The sequence below is a fragment of the Odocoileus virginianus genome, chromosome 2 (assembly GCF_023699985.2).
Source record: "Odocoileus virginianus isolate 20LAN1187 ecotype Illinois chromosome 2, Ovbor_1.2, whole genome shotgun sequence".
Taxonomy (NCBI): domain Eukaryota; kingdom Metazoa; phylum Chordata; class Mammalia; order Artiodactyla; family Cervidae; genus Odocoileus; species Odocoileus virginianus.
The window spans coordinates 95,858,629-95,872,933 of record NC_069675.1 but is presented as its reverse complement, the minus strand read 5'-3'; the positions used below and the strand labels follow the sequence as shown (position 1 = coordinate 95,872,933).

At 54.0% G+C, this 14,305-nt stretch overlaps 1 protein-coding gene across 1 annotated transcript in view; it reads right to left on the bottom strand.

Moving 5' to 3' along the window:
• HMCN2 (hemicentin 2) overlaps nucleotides 1-14,305 on the bottom strand; it is a 175,131-nt gene that overhangs the window by 61,827 nt on the left and 98,999 nt on the right. The window contains exons 35-46 of the mRNA XM_070454654.1: nucleotides 14,015-14,169; nucleotides 13,467-13,563; nucleotides 12,310-12,405; nucleotides 10,423-10,599; nucleotides 9,178-9,335; nucleotides 8,025-8,148; nucleotides 7,200-7,375; nucleotides 5,846-5,942; nucleotides 5,521-5,640; nucleotides 2,901-3,062; nucleotides 1,809-2,090; nucleotides 483-650 (exon numbers count right to left, since the gene is read on the bottom strand). Of these exons, the coding sequence (XP_070310755.1) occupies nucleotides 483-650; nucleotides 1,809-2,090; nucleotides 2,901-3,062; nucleotides 5,521-5,640; nucleotides 5,846-5,942; nucleotides 7,200-7,375; nucleotides 8,025-8,148; nucleotides 9,178-9,335; nucleotides 10,423-10,599; nucleotides 12,310-12,405; nucleotides 13,467-13,563; nucleotides 14,015-14,169 (1,812 nt within the window). The remainder of the gene's footprint in view (nucleotides 1-482; nucleotides 651-1,808; nucleotides 2,091-2,900; nucleotides 3,063-5,520; nucleotides 5,641-5,845; nucleotides 5,943-7,199; nucleotides 7,376-8,024; nucleotides 8,149-9,177; nucleotides 9,336-10,422; nucleotides 10,600-12,309; nucleotides 12,406-13,466; nucleotides 13,564-14,014; nucleotides 14,170-14,305) is intronic.

Sequence of the window (14,305 nt, the reverse complement as noted above, 5' to 3'; positions counted from 1 at the left end):
TCACTGAGGCTGAGCTTCAGTGGGCCTGGAAGTCCCTGCAAGATTCTGATGGGATACTGCCTCCTGAGCCTCAGTTTCCCCATTTGTATTCCAGCAAGAACCTTCACAAACCAGCTTTGTGAAGAATATGAGTATTCAGAGAAGAAAGTGCCTGGACCAACATTTCTAAAAGTTTGCTACAGCTCCATGGGAGGTTATATAAGCTCCATGAGAATTTTTTTTTTTTGGCTACAGGACTTATCAGAACCTTGACTATGCAAATGGTTCCTGTGGGTCTCCAGGAAAATTGAACAGGAAGCCTTTTCCAGACTTATTTAAATCCTTTTTTTTTTTTCCTGGAGCACCTCATCTGACCAGTGTTTTAGGGTGCACTCTTGGGAGACTAACAACTGAAATGATTATCCCAACCACTCCGGGCAGGGCAGGATCAGAGATCACAGGCACGTGATGGACAGAGGCATAAGCTGAGTATCAGACCTTACCTGCTAAGAGGTAGGTGTTCTCCCCAGGGCTGATGGGCTTCTCCCCGCGGAACCAGTGGACCTCTGGTGGTGGGACGCCCGTGGCTTCACAGAACAGCGACAAGGGGTTGTGCAGGCTGGCTGTGACATTGGTCAGTGGGTCCAGGTCGCCGATGAGCTCTGGGGGCACTAGATAAAGAGAAGAAGCCACGGTCAGGGTGCAGATGGGGGCTGTATGCTCTTTGCTGCCTCCGCACCGGCCTCCCCAAGCATTCCCCACCCCCAGTCTCAAAGCTGCTCCCACGGAAGGGGGTGAGTAGTGGCCACAGGCTGGACTCTGGCGTCAGGCTGAGGCCTCAGTTTCCCCGACCCCTCAGAGGACCGTCAGGAGAATCCGACAAGGACATGTGTGAAGCCCTTAGCTCAGACCCTGGTATGGAGCAAAATCGAGCAAAGGAGACAGAAATCAGGGCCAAGGGGAACACAGATGGGACCCCAGGTCAACACAGCAGAGTCCCCTTCAGAAAGGGAGCCCCACTCTATCAGGCAGGGACAGGTGGGCGAGGCCTGGGGTCCCAGCAATGCTGGCACCATGATGAGAAGACCCTCCCCAAAGGACCCCTGCCCACCTCTCTCCATGTCTATTCTCACTCCCTGCCTCCACCCTGAGGTATGCAGTAGGAGCTCAGTAAAAGGTTAGAATCAGGAGGCTGTTCTCGCTACTCTGCTCCAGGCCTCCACAGAGTCTGTTCCCTCTGCCCAACACTCTTCCTCTCACCCCAGCTCCCGATGAACTCCAACTTAGCCTTTACATTTCACGTTTAAAAGTCGCCTCCTATAGGAAGCCACCCTGACTTCCTAAGACAGATGATGGTCTAGCTGATCTCTTAGGAACGCCCAAATCCCAGCATCACATACAAACCATGCAGGATAAAGTGCCCAGAATAGAGTAGGGAACAGCAAAGGAGAGAGAGAAAGGGGGACTTCCCTGGTGGTCCAGTGGCTAAGACTCCGGGCTCCCAATGCAGGGGGGCCCAGGTTCCATCCCTGGTCAGGGAATTAGCTCCTCCCACATGTAGCAACTAAAGATCCAATGGGTCTCAATTAAGTCCTGGTGCAGCCAAATAAGTAAACAAAACGTTTTTAAGAGGGTGGGGGAGAGGGGAGGCGGATGAGGGCTCTTTGGAGCCCGTCCTGATTCTGAGAGCAGTGTTCGCAGCTTCCCCTGACAGCAGCCTTCGCCAGAGGCCTGGCTCCCGGCAATACAAGGAGATGGCCCCAGGAACACGGAGACAGAGGCTGCCGTGCCCCCTTCCTGCCCTCCTCCCAGAGGCTGCGGGCCCTTACCGAGCACTGAGAGTGAAAACCACCGCTCCGCCCTGCCAGCCTCGTTCTCGGCCACGCAGCTGTAGCGCCCGGCGTGGGCAGGCTGCGCCCGCTCCACGTGCAGACTCTGGCCGTGGTTCTGGAGCCGCAGGCCAGGCTGGGTCCCCACGGGCCACCCGTCCCGCTCCCACGTCACTCTGGGCATGGGTTTCCCTGTGGCATTGCATTCCAGGCTGGCCTCCTCGTCCTGAATCACGGACACGTCTGCGTAGGGCTCTGCGGAGCCGGCAATCTGCGGGGGAACTGGGGTGGGGAGAAAGCACGTCGTGGGGGCGGGAGGTAAGGGGGCCACTGGGCACCAGCCTCAGGCCAGGCTCTGGGCTCGCCTCCATCTGGCCTGTGTACCCCCTGCCTCTCGCTGGCCGTGTAACCTTAGCCAGGTGAGCTCACCTGCCCAGGCCTCCACTTTACATCTTTATAATCGGATAACCATGGTACCCCAGACCCCTCTCCCATACCCTGGGAATCACGGGAGGGCCTGCCCTTTGGACAATGAGCTCACAGCATGGTGCTGAAGATTTGTAAGGACTTTTCTTCCTTAAAAACCAGGGGCTTCTAAACAGTTGTTAGGAGTGGTGGTGGGGGTGGGGGATAGTTCCACAGGTGGGATTCTCCCCAAGACGTTGGACAGTAGTTTTCTTGGTTTTATTTTCTAGAATGATTTTTATAAGCCTGAGATATTTAATTTTATCCCCCACAGGATAAGTAGATGGAAACTTTTTTTCCCATCACATATGGGAATTTCATATTAATTTTACATTTCTTTAGTTTCCAGCTGTTTCAAGCTGTGGTTTCCCTTTTCTCTCTGGGCCACTGGGAGTCTCTTGGCATCAAGCTGCTTGCTCTCTCATGGTCAGGAGCTATAAGAAGCTGACTTGGAGGGGGCAGTTAAAATAGCAGTAATCTAAAGGGGGACAGGAGAATCCAGCTTCTGTCTTTGCTTGGGTTTTGAGGGGGTGAGGTCTGTCCTGCCAGGGTGCCTGGTTGCCCACCCTTCAGGCTGGCCCCTTCCAGCCCATCCCGCCTGGTCCAGGTCATCCCAGGCTGACTCACCGTACACCACCAGCTGCTGGTCCTGGCTGCTATTTCCAGCCACGTTGCTGCACTCACAGGTGTATGTTCCCTCCTGGGCTGGCTGGGCCTGTCCCAGATACAGCAGCCGCCCCACAGTGGACACCTGCCCAAGGCTGACACCCTCCCCGGGCAGGGGCTGACCTGGATGCATGAGAAAGAAGCCCCTGGTCCCTGATCCTTCCACCTTGAACATCTGTCCTCCCACCCATCCTGGCCAACTCCTGCTCATCCCGCAGATGCCCGCTAAATGTCACCTCCACCAGGAAGACTTCCCTGAGCACCAAATCTGATCGCAGAACCCCCTCTGATAACCCACAACTCTGAGCTTCTCCCCAGCCCAGCTCTACCTACAGGTGGCACATCTGAATCCTGCCCTGGCCTGGGCTGTCCTGGAGGGAAGACCCTGCCTCACTTTCTCCCTGGGGTCCTTGGAGGCTCCCCGGGGCCTGGCATATAATAGGGCTCAGTGAAGGCTATTGAGTGAATGACCCATCTGTCTAGCTACAGTGGTGGTGGAAGGAGACCAAGCAGCAGACACGCCTGGCAGCAAGGAGACCCCGGTGCAGGGAAGGGTTTTGTAACCCTGGAGGCACTAACTTCCATCACCCTGCACCTGTTCACGGAGGAGCAGCCCCCTGGGTTCCCATCATCCAGCAGCACGTGTCCTGGCTGGGGAGGGGCCCGGGTGGCAACACAATAGGCTTCCTCGCTCTTACATCCTATTCTCTGTCCACGCTCTCTCCCCTGGTGATCTCGGCTTGTCTTGTCACTTCCGGGTTTATTCTTAGCCCAGACCTCTCCTCTGAGCTCCAGACACCTCTGTCTGACTGCCCATTTAACATCTCATTCGGTGTCTAATGGATCTGAAAATTAAAATGCCGCAAACTCCTGGTCTGGCCCCATAAACCTGCCCTCACAGCCTCTCCATCTCAGGGATGGTAGCAACTCTCTCGACCAGGCCAAAACTTTAAGTCATCCTCAACTCCTCATTCTCCTTAGCCTCTCATCCCAGCCTCATCCCCTCATCAGGAAATCCTGGCAGCATCACCTCTGAAATGCATCCAGAAGACTATGGCCCCCTCTCAATACCTCCTGGCTACCCACCTAGTCCAGGTGCCAGTTTCTCTTGCCTGGAGTCCTTGCAGAAGCCCCCTCACTGGCCTCCTGCTCCCACCCTTGCTCCCAGCGGTTTGTTCTTATCATGCTGGCAGGAACCTGCTAAGTACAAACCAGATTGTGTCCCTCCTTTTTCCAGACTCCTAAAACAGCCCATCTTACTCAAGGTAAAAGCTGGGACCCTTACAACTGCCTTTGACCCAGCCATCATAGCTCACGTGACCATCTCGAGCTGAATCTGCTGCCGCCCCACTGACCGATCTGTTGTTCTTCAAACAGGCTTGACTCACTCCTGCCCCAGGGCCTTTGCACCTGCTATCACCTCTGCCCAGAATGCTTTTCCCTACAGTCGTCTCATGTTCATTCCTCACCTTCTTCATGTCTGCTTGGTCAAAGGTCCCTGACCACTCAACTTAAAATCGCAAGCCCCACCCCTCCCCCAGCAATCTTCTCCTCTTTCTTGGCTTATATTATTTTCCATAGCCTTTATCACATCAGGTATTAAGTCATTTACAGGCACACCTCAGAAATAGCAGTTTTAGTTCCAGACTACCGCAATAAAGCAAGTATCGAAATGAAGCGGTCACATGAATTCTTGGTTCCCTGGTGCATATATGTTGATACTATAGCCTGTTAAGTGTGCAATATTATGTGAAAAGAAAACAATGTACATAGCTTAATTAAAAATATTTTAAAATGCTAACCATCATCTGAACCTTCAACAAGTCATAAACTTTCTTCAATAGAAACATCAGAGATCACTGGTCACAGATCACCATAACAGACTTAATAATAACAATGAAGTCATAAATACTGTGAGCATTATCAGAATGTGACAGAGACCCAAAGTGAGCAAATACTATTGGAAAAATGACACCAGTAGACTTTTTGGAGGCAGGGGTGCCATAAACCTTCAATTTGTAAAATACATAACGCCTGTGAAACTCTAAACAGTGCGTTAAAACAAGGTATCTCTGTACTCGTTTCTTATTTATTATCTGACTATCTCAATCCACTGCTGCATTTCTAGCACCTAGAATGATGCATGGCACAGACAGGCTCTCAATAAATACTAGTTACATGAATGAATTCCAAATATTCACTGAACATCTGTTTTGTATCAGGCACTGCTAAGCCACTGCTGAGTTCCCAGACAATGCCTCCCGGGGCTCGGGGCTCATGGAGGAGCAGACACTGAAGGACTAAGGTGGGTGACATGACAAGTTAGCACACAGGGGCGGTGTCAAGGAGGCCCCTCTCCCTAGACTGGGGTGGAGGTCAGGGAGGGCTTCCTGGAAGAAGAGACATCTGACAGGAGGCCTGAGATCAGTCTAGCTCTCACTGGCTGAGGAGGGGCTGGAGGGGCGCCGGGGGCTTCTGTAACCAGCGCCTGCACCCATCTCCATCTCAGCCAGGGTCTGAAGCAAGGGTAGGGGGCAGCCTCGACGGGTGGGGCAGTGAGCCTGGGGCTCAGCCAGCCTACCGTCCTTCTTCCAGGAGATCTTGGGGAAGGGAACGCCCCGACAGTCGCAGGAGAGCCTGGCAGGGTGCCCCTCTGTCACGGTTAGGATGCGTGGCTCCCACGAGGGGAACACTGGAGGGACTGAGAAAAACAGAGCAGAGGTGAGGAGGGCAGGAAGCTGGGGGCTGGGGTGAAAAAAGAGACCCCCGGGGGAGGGTGCAGCGGGGGAAGGCTGTATCCTGGGACCCATGCAAGGCAGCACCACCCTCCACCCTGGGCTTGAGAGCCAGCCCTGACAGATGCAGGGGGAGAGACCCCAGCCCAGCCCAGCCTGGGAGACCCTCACCCCAGACGTTGAGGTTGAAGTGCTTCTCCGAGCGGCCCACTAGGTTCAGCGCCTCACAGGTGTAGCGGCCCGTATCCCCCACCTCGGCTCTGTCCACCTGGCCGAGAGCAAAAACCACCCATCAGGGGTCTAGCTCAGAGATGGTGTCACATCTGTGTGACCCGGGCCCGTCACTTTCCCTCGCCAAGCCCACGCTCCAACCTGGAACCTAGGGGTTGCTAAGCCAATGGTAACACCTGCTCTACCTCCGGCACCGGGGAGTTTCTGGGAGCCAGGGGCTTGGTGGCCCTGCCAGCCTCACCCCACTTCACATCCACAGCCGTGTCCCAAGGGGGAGGTGGAGGGGGCCCTGTCTCAGGGGTCAGATCCTGACCTGGGAGATAATGGAGCCAGGCTGTGGCTTTGAAGAATGAAAGAGGAAGGAGGGGGCAGTATTCCAGGTGGAGGAAGCCAAACTGAAGTTGCTCGGAGTTAGGAATTATCATATCACCAAGTGTAAAAGGCTGGGAGAAGGAGGAGCCGGCTGGAGTGGGGTGTGCTCCCCAAAAGCTTGGAGCCATTCCCCCCTTCCCCTAGCTGACGTGGATGAGCTGTTCTCTGGGGCAAGTGGGGACCACACAGGCATTCTCTGGAATTCTCCTGGCCAGCCCAGGAGAAAGGTGTCACCGTGCTCATAGGTGAGAGATCTGAGGCCAGAGAGGTCCAGACAGGTGACTACCACAGGCAGGAGGGGTGGCTGAAAGCTAGATGGGCTGACTCTAGATTAACGGGCTGACTCTAATTAACCCTTGCCTTGCCGGGCTGGAGGAAGGGCCTTAAATGCCCAAAGGCAAGAAGGTTTTCCAGCAAGGAGTGAAAAATGGGTGGAAAGCTTTGGGGGAGGGGAGGGGCTGAGGACTGATGCTGAAGCTGAAACTCCAATATGTTGGCCCCCTGATGCGAAGAACTGACTCACTGGAAAAGACCCTGATGTGGGAAAGATTGAAGGTGGGAGGAGAAGGGGATGACAGAGGATGAGATGGTTGGATGGCATCACTGACGTAATGGACATGAGTTTGAGTTGGTGATGGACAGGGAGGCCTGGCGTGCTGTGGTCCATGGGGTTGTACAGAGTCGGACACGACTGAGCGACTGAACTGAACTGAAGGGGCTGAGAGAAACTCCTGGGCTCAGTCCTGGGGCTTCACTCTCCATCCTGGTTTGGCTGGAAGTGGCTCTGCTGGGTCTGGGGACTGGATGGGCTGCAGGTCGAGATGAGCTGAACTGATGTTGGAGGGGGTACCCAGCCCACCCGGGTCAGGGCTCAGCTCTGCTCATGGTGGGGCCCTCCTCGGTGGCCTGGGGGGCCGCACACCTCCAGCAAGGCCTTGTCTGTAGAGAGGTGGACGCCAGGCCGGGGCTCCAGGGGGCGGCCGTCTTTGCGCCAGCTCAGCACAGGAGGGGGCACAGCGTAGCTCCAGCACTCCAGGGCCACGGACTCATTGGCCACGACAGACACGTTCCGCTCTTCTCCGAGGATGCTGGGGGGTGCTGCAGGAGGGGGTGGGGCGGGGGCTGTCTCAGACAGGTGAGTCAAGTCACGTCCTGAGTCAGGCTCCCCCATCCAGCAGCCAGGAGCAAACACAGGGGACGGGGAGGTGCTGTGAGGATGGGGGCCACCCCCTGAACTGAAGCCCTCTTGTCTTCCCCTCAACGACCGACAGAGGAGACCCCCAAACCTGAACAGGATGGTGGGTTATGACGTCAATATTCTGAATATCATTTTGTATTTTACTTTCATAATTTTTTTAAAAAGAAACTTTAATCTTTATTTATTTAAAGTCTTAGGCCAGGCCACGCACAGCATATGGGATCTTAGTTCCCTGATCAGGGATCAAACCCTTGCCCCCTGCATTGAGAGTGCAGAGTCTTAACCACTGGACCCTCAGGGAAGACCCCTGGTTTTGTACTTTAGTTGTGTCAGATGTTACCACTGAAGAAAGGGCCCACCAGCTCACCTGTCCATGACAGGGGAGTTGACAGTTTAAGACATGGCTCAGGGGGGGGTCCAACGGACCCCTACATGAAGGCAGAGGCAGTCTGCGGACAGACCTGGCACATCCACCCCCTGGGGATGCCCCAGTCCCACCATCTTGAGCCTCCAGCCTGCACCCGGCAGCCTCCAGGGCCTAAGACTCACTGTGGACATACAGGAAGACATCCCGGCGGTCCTCGCCCACTGCATTCACGGCCACACAGGAGTAGCTGCCAGAGTCGGAGGCCCGGGCACTGGCCAGCGTGAGGACCCGGCCCCCAGGGAAGACCTGTGCCCCAGAAGAAAGTCCACAGGCGATCAGTCCCCTTCACAAGCTGGCATTGCCGACAGGCACCCCTGGGCAGCCTGCCCCAGGCCCCCAAAGCCCCCCGGCAGTGCAGGGGAGATGCAAGCTATACCTGGACCTCAGGACCTCTGAGGTCCTGACTGGTGGGCAATCCCATCAGTCCTGAGAAAGGGTCCCCTGGGGAGTAGGACTGGGGCTGGGAGCCCTTGAAATAAGGCCGGTCGCCAGGTATAAGATGCATGACAGATTTCAAAGGGTTTGTACCAAAAGGAGAAGGTAAGTTGTCTGGTTAATAATGTTTTATAATGATCACTTGATATAGTGACGCTTTTGGGATATACTGGCTGAACTAAAATGTATTTTTTATGCAGCAGTTTTTAAAATATTCCATTTTTATATAGCCAAAGGGTATTCTGTTTGCTTGTTTCTTTGTTTATTCATTCATTTATTTTGCCTGCACTCTGCAGCTTGCAGGATCTTAGTTCCCTGGCCCGGGATCAAACCCCTGGCCCTTGCAGTGGAAGCACGGAGTCCTAATAACTGGATAGTCAGGAAATGCCCTAAAATGTATTTTTAAAATTGGTTTCACCTGTGTCTTTTTACTCAGTCTAATGCAGTTACTAGAAAATTTTAAACTATATATTTGGTTCCTAACATATATTACATTAACATTACTTTATGTTCAGTTCAGTTCAGTCACTCAGTCGCGTCCGACTCTTTGCGACCCCATGGACTGCAGCACGCCAGGTTTCCCTGTCCACCCTATGCATAATGCAATGTATGTTATGTTACACTACATTATATTATGATTATATCTCATATTGGTGGTGGGCCTTGTTCCTAGAGACCACCTGGCCCCTGACTCCTTTTAGCGGCTCTCCTCCCTCCCTGCAGCCAACCGACCTGGGCCATCACTGTTGCCCTCTCCCCCCAGCGTCCCCAGGCCCTGACCTCTGTTCCCAGCACCTACTGAGGCACCAGAGAGGTGAGTTGCCCTCCCACCCCACTGACCTGGAGACCGGTGGTCCCTGCAGTGGACACGGGGTTTCCATCCTTCAGCCACATCAGCAGGGGGCTGGGAGTCCCGGTGGCGTTACAGGTCAGCCGAACCGGGCTGTGGAGCAGCACGGGGCCCGGGAGGCTGGGCGGCAGCGTGATGCGCGGGGGCACTGCAGTGCGAGGGAGACACGGGGCGCTGGCTGAGCCCCGCTGAGGGTGAAGCAGCCAGGGCCCCTGGCCGGGCACGCCCGCAGGAGTGCGTGGCCACTAACGAAAGCTCAGGGACAGCCACTCCCATCACGGGCACGCCCCGGGTCTCGAGGCTGCTCGTTTCATCCCTCCAAACCCACAGATGGGAAACTGAGGCTTAGAGAGGGCCAGTGACCTGCCCAGTGACCTGCTACCAGGAGCTGGCAGGAGCAGCCCTTAAACTTGGGCCTCCTGGTTACCGTGAGGTCATCATCATGCCGATGGTGTAGGGGTCACAGGGGTGACCCCTGTTATGGTGATCAGTGATCTTTGATGTTACTATGACTCACCCAAGGCTCAGATGATAGCAGTTTTTAGCAATAAAGTACTTTTTAATTAAGGTATGTCCATGTTTTAGACATGCTATTGCTTCTGTAACAGACTACAGTACAGTGTATATAGAACTTTTCTAGGCACTGGGAAGCCAAAAAACTCATGTGACTTGCTTTATTTTGTTATTTGCTTTATTGTGGTGGTCTGGAACCCAACCTGCACTATCTCTGAGTTGTGTCTGTACCCAATAAATGTGGTTGGATAGAAGATGGACAGATGGAGGAATTGATGTTTGAACAGATGAATGGTTGGGGGATGGACAGCTGGATGGTTAGATGGGTGGGTGGGTTAGATGGGCAGAGAATTGAATGGTTGGCTGAATCAATGGATGGACAGTTGGGTGTTTCTATGTGTAGATGGAAGAATGGATAGATGAATGGATGGGTGGATAAATGATAGATGGAAGGAAGGAAAGATAAATGAAAGGAAGCATGGATGCATGGATGATTGATGGAAGACAGGAAGGATGGATGGATGGATGATGGGTGGAAGGATGGGTGGTGGATGGAAGAAGGGAAGGATGGAAGGAGGGGTGGTGGATGGAAGAAGGGAAGGATGGAAGAATGGGTGGTGGATGGAAGAAGGGAAGGATGGACGGATGAGGGAGGAACAGACAGGGACAAATGGATGGGCAACGACTCTGGGGACAAACCCCTCTGGTTGTGGGCAGCTCACCATTGACCCGCAGGTGGTAGTGCAGCTCCGTGCTGCCGGCCACATTGGATGCCACACAGCGGTAGCTCCCAGCATCAGAAAGCTGGGCTTGCTCAATGAGAAGAATTCTCCCATCAATTGACACCATCACTCTGTCCCGGGCAGAGACAGGCTGGCGGCCCTTAAACCAGGAGATATCTGGAGAAGAGAAGAGAGAGGCAAGGGTCCCTGCCAGCCTTTCAGAGTGTGCCTGTGTCCTGTGCATCCGAGGGAGGCTTCCAGGGTGCCCATATGGTGCAACTTTATTTCAGGCACTGGAGAAAGGTGAAAGGAAGATGGATGGGAGCAGAACACGGCAGTTGTCTGAGATGGAATCGAAGGCAGAGAGGGACACAGGCTGGAGCAGCCAGGAGCAAGAACAGTCAAAGCCAGCCTGGCCCCTTCACATCTTCCCCCTGCCAGGAGACCACCCACGAGGTAGATCTTTAAAAGAGCGTATAGTGAAAGTGAAAGTGAAAGTGAAGTAGCTCAGTCATGTCCAACTCTTTGCGACCCCGTGGACTGTAGCCTACCAGGCTCGTCCCTTCATGGGATTCTCCAGGCAAGAATACTGGAGTGGGTTGCCATTTTCTTCTCCAGGGGATCTTCCCGACCCAGGAATCAAACCCGGATCTCCAGCATTGCAGACAGGCTCTTTAACCTCTGAGCCACCAGTGAAGCCCCAAAAGAGAGTATAGTGCACCCCAAAACAGCAGCCTCATCATTATGGATCGGTTATGAATAGATACATGGACCCCAGGTTCTAGCAGCACTATTCACAGTAACTGAGATAAGGAAACGACCTAAATGTCCATCAACAGATGGATGGATAAAGAAGATATGGTACATGTATACAGTGGAATATTACACAACCATGAAAAAGAACAAAATAATGCCATTTGCAGCAGCATGGATGGAACTAGAGATTGTCATACTAAGTGAAGTAAAGACAAATACCAGAAAGAGAGGGACAAAGACCACATGATATCACTTATATGTGGAATCTAAAATATGCTACAAATGAACCTATCCACAAAAGAGAAACAGACTCACAGACACAGAGAACAGATGTGTGGTTGCCCAAGGGGGTGTGGGGGAGGGAGAGGGATGGCGTGGGAGGCTGGGGTCAGCAGATGTAAGCTATCATGTATAGGATGGAGAGACAAGGTCCCACTGTATACACAGAGAACTATATTCAATATCTTATGATAAACCATAATGGAAAAGAATATTTATAAAGAATGTACATATGTATGTACAACTGAATCACTTTGCTGTATAGCAGATATTAACACAACACTGCAAATTAACTGCACTGCAACTAAAAACTAAAGTTAATAAAGAGATTATAAATGAATAAGGACCGGCTGTATCTCCAACTTCCTTCCATCCTGCCAGGGCCCATGCCAGAACAGGGTTCCCCCACAGCAGAGGGCCAATACCTCCAGGGCTCACTACCCCAGGCAAAGCAGGGTGGCCGTGGCTCCGAAGGGGGACAGGAAATGGACCCTCTTCCTGGGCCCATCCTGTCTGCTGGGCACTCACACGCAGCCCCAGCTCCCAGCCCTTTCGTCAACCGCTGGTCTAATCTCAACCCCAAGCCCAGGGGCAGCCCCATGAAACCACGAACTCAGCAGAAATCCTGCAGGTTCGTTTCAGACACCAGCGCAAAGGCTCTGTGCCCTGGTGTGTAATGGGCATGAGATAAACAGCTGTTGAGAAGGACGAGGGGAACATGGGGAGGGAAGGGGAGGGCCTGCTGATTTCATCCTCAGCCAGAGTGGGGCCTGGAGCCCTGGCTGACCTCTTCAGATGGGCACTGGGGTTGGCTGGAGGTGGCTTTCAGAAAAGAGGAGGGGTCTTACTTACCAGGAAGGGGCACGCCAGAAGCCAGGCACTCCAAGGTCACGGAGGCATTTTCTAGCACCGCCTTGTTGACCAGGCCCGGCTCGATGTTGGGAGGCACTAGGGAGATAAGAAGAGCCTGGCTTTCGGGGTGAGGTTCCAGGCAGCTCAGCTCAGCCACCCCAAGACAACCCCCCCCAGCCTTCCAAAGGGGGCCTGGGCAATAAGGCACCCCAACAGCTCATGTTTGCTGATTAAGGAACCCCCTCCTGGACCATGCCCAAGAACAAAGGCACTGGGATGTAAGCTTTATTTCAATCACTTGTACCCAACCCCCCAGGAACAGCCAGCATCAGGCACAGAGGGGGAGGTGGACTCCAGGGACCCCAGGAAGTCATGAGGGGTGACAAGGGCAAGGATGTGCCCATATACCCAAGGACCTAAATGAGCCCTCAAATGCATAAAACAAGCAAAGATACAAATGAATGAGAACAGGCTGTCCACTGAAAGCCTAACAGAAAGCGATCAAAGGAGAGGCTTCCCTGGTGGCATAGTGGTAAGGAATCTGCCTGCCAATGCAGGAGACGTGGGTTTGATCCCTGGTCAGGGAAGATCCCACTTGACATGTAGCATCAAAGCCTGTGTGCCAGAACTACTGAACCTGTGCTCTCGAGCCCGTGAGCAGCAACTGCTGAGCCTTCCTGCCACAACCACTGAAGCCCACGTGCCCTAGGACCCATGCACCACAAGAGAGGCCACCGCAATGAGGAGCCAACCGCAACTAGAGAGTAGCCCCTGCTGGCCGCAGCTAGAGAAAAAGCCCATGCAACAAGGAAGAACCAGCACAGCCAAGAAAAATAAATAAATAGATAAATAAAATTATATATATACACACATATATATAAACAACCAAAAGGGACCACAGTAAATGACTCTCTACTTATTTTATCTTATTGGCTGCACTGCATAGCATGTGGGATCTTAGTTCCCCGACCAGGGATCCAACCCATGCCCCCTGCAGTGGAAGCGCAGCGTCTTAATCATTGGACCGCCAGGGAAGTCCCATTGACATCTAAAGTTAAGTACGTGACATTGATTTTAGGACCCCTGGCCATCTAGGACCTCTGGCAGTGGCCCCACGGGCCCTCAACCACCCACCACCCCCATTATAGTCTCCTTACCTAACACCCTGAGCGTCACGTCCCTCCTGCTCTCCCCGGCCAGGTTAGTGGCGACACAAGTGTAGATGCCTTCGTCCTTCAGGTCCACCTTCTCGATCTGGGTGGACAGGAGGAAGGATGGGTGTGTACCAGGGAGGTGGGTGGGGCCCTGGGTCAGGGCAGTCAGAGCGACACTGGGATATGGCTAGTGGACAGGCTGCTGCTGGCCCCAGGGCAGGAGAAAGTGAGGATGGGCACAAGCTTGGTTCTGGGATGGAGTTCTGAGCCCCGCTTTCAGATTCCAGAGGATTCCTCTGATCTTGGGGGCTACTCCCCTCCCCCAACTTTCTCCCTCTGGTCACCCAAACTCTCAGACCCAGTCGAGGCTAAGGGCTCCCTTCCTTCTTCAGACCCAGGACCCCAGCGTCCACTGAGCATTTCCAGGATGAGTGGACATTGTCTGTTCTGCCCTCAGGCTGCCAGGGCCCCTCTTGAGCTCTCCAGGACCCCAAAAAGCAGCCGCTCCACCTGTGCAGTTGTCCCACCAGCCCTGGGGCCCTTGCACATACCTGAAGGCTCCCCCCCGAGGCTGCCAGAGCTACCCCATCCTTCCACCAGCGGAGGCTCGGGGTAGGCACCCCAGTCCCTGCACATCGGAGGGTCACAGTCTGCAGGAGAGGGGCTGTGATGTTCTCACCCCCAACGACGACCACCGATGGGAGCTCTGGGCAGAGGAGAGGCAGGGAGGCCCAGTCAGGGTCAGGAGGGGTGCAGTGGGCACCCAGAGACCTCCTCAATGCCTGGGTAGTGAGGGAGTGGCCTTGCGGGGCTGGCCTCTAGCTTCCCCCCACTCAACCCTC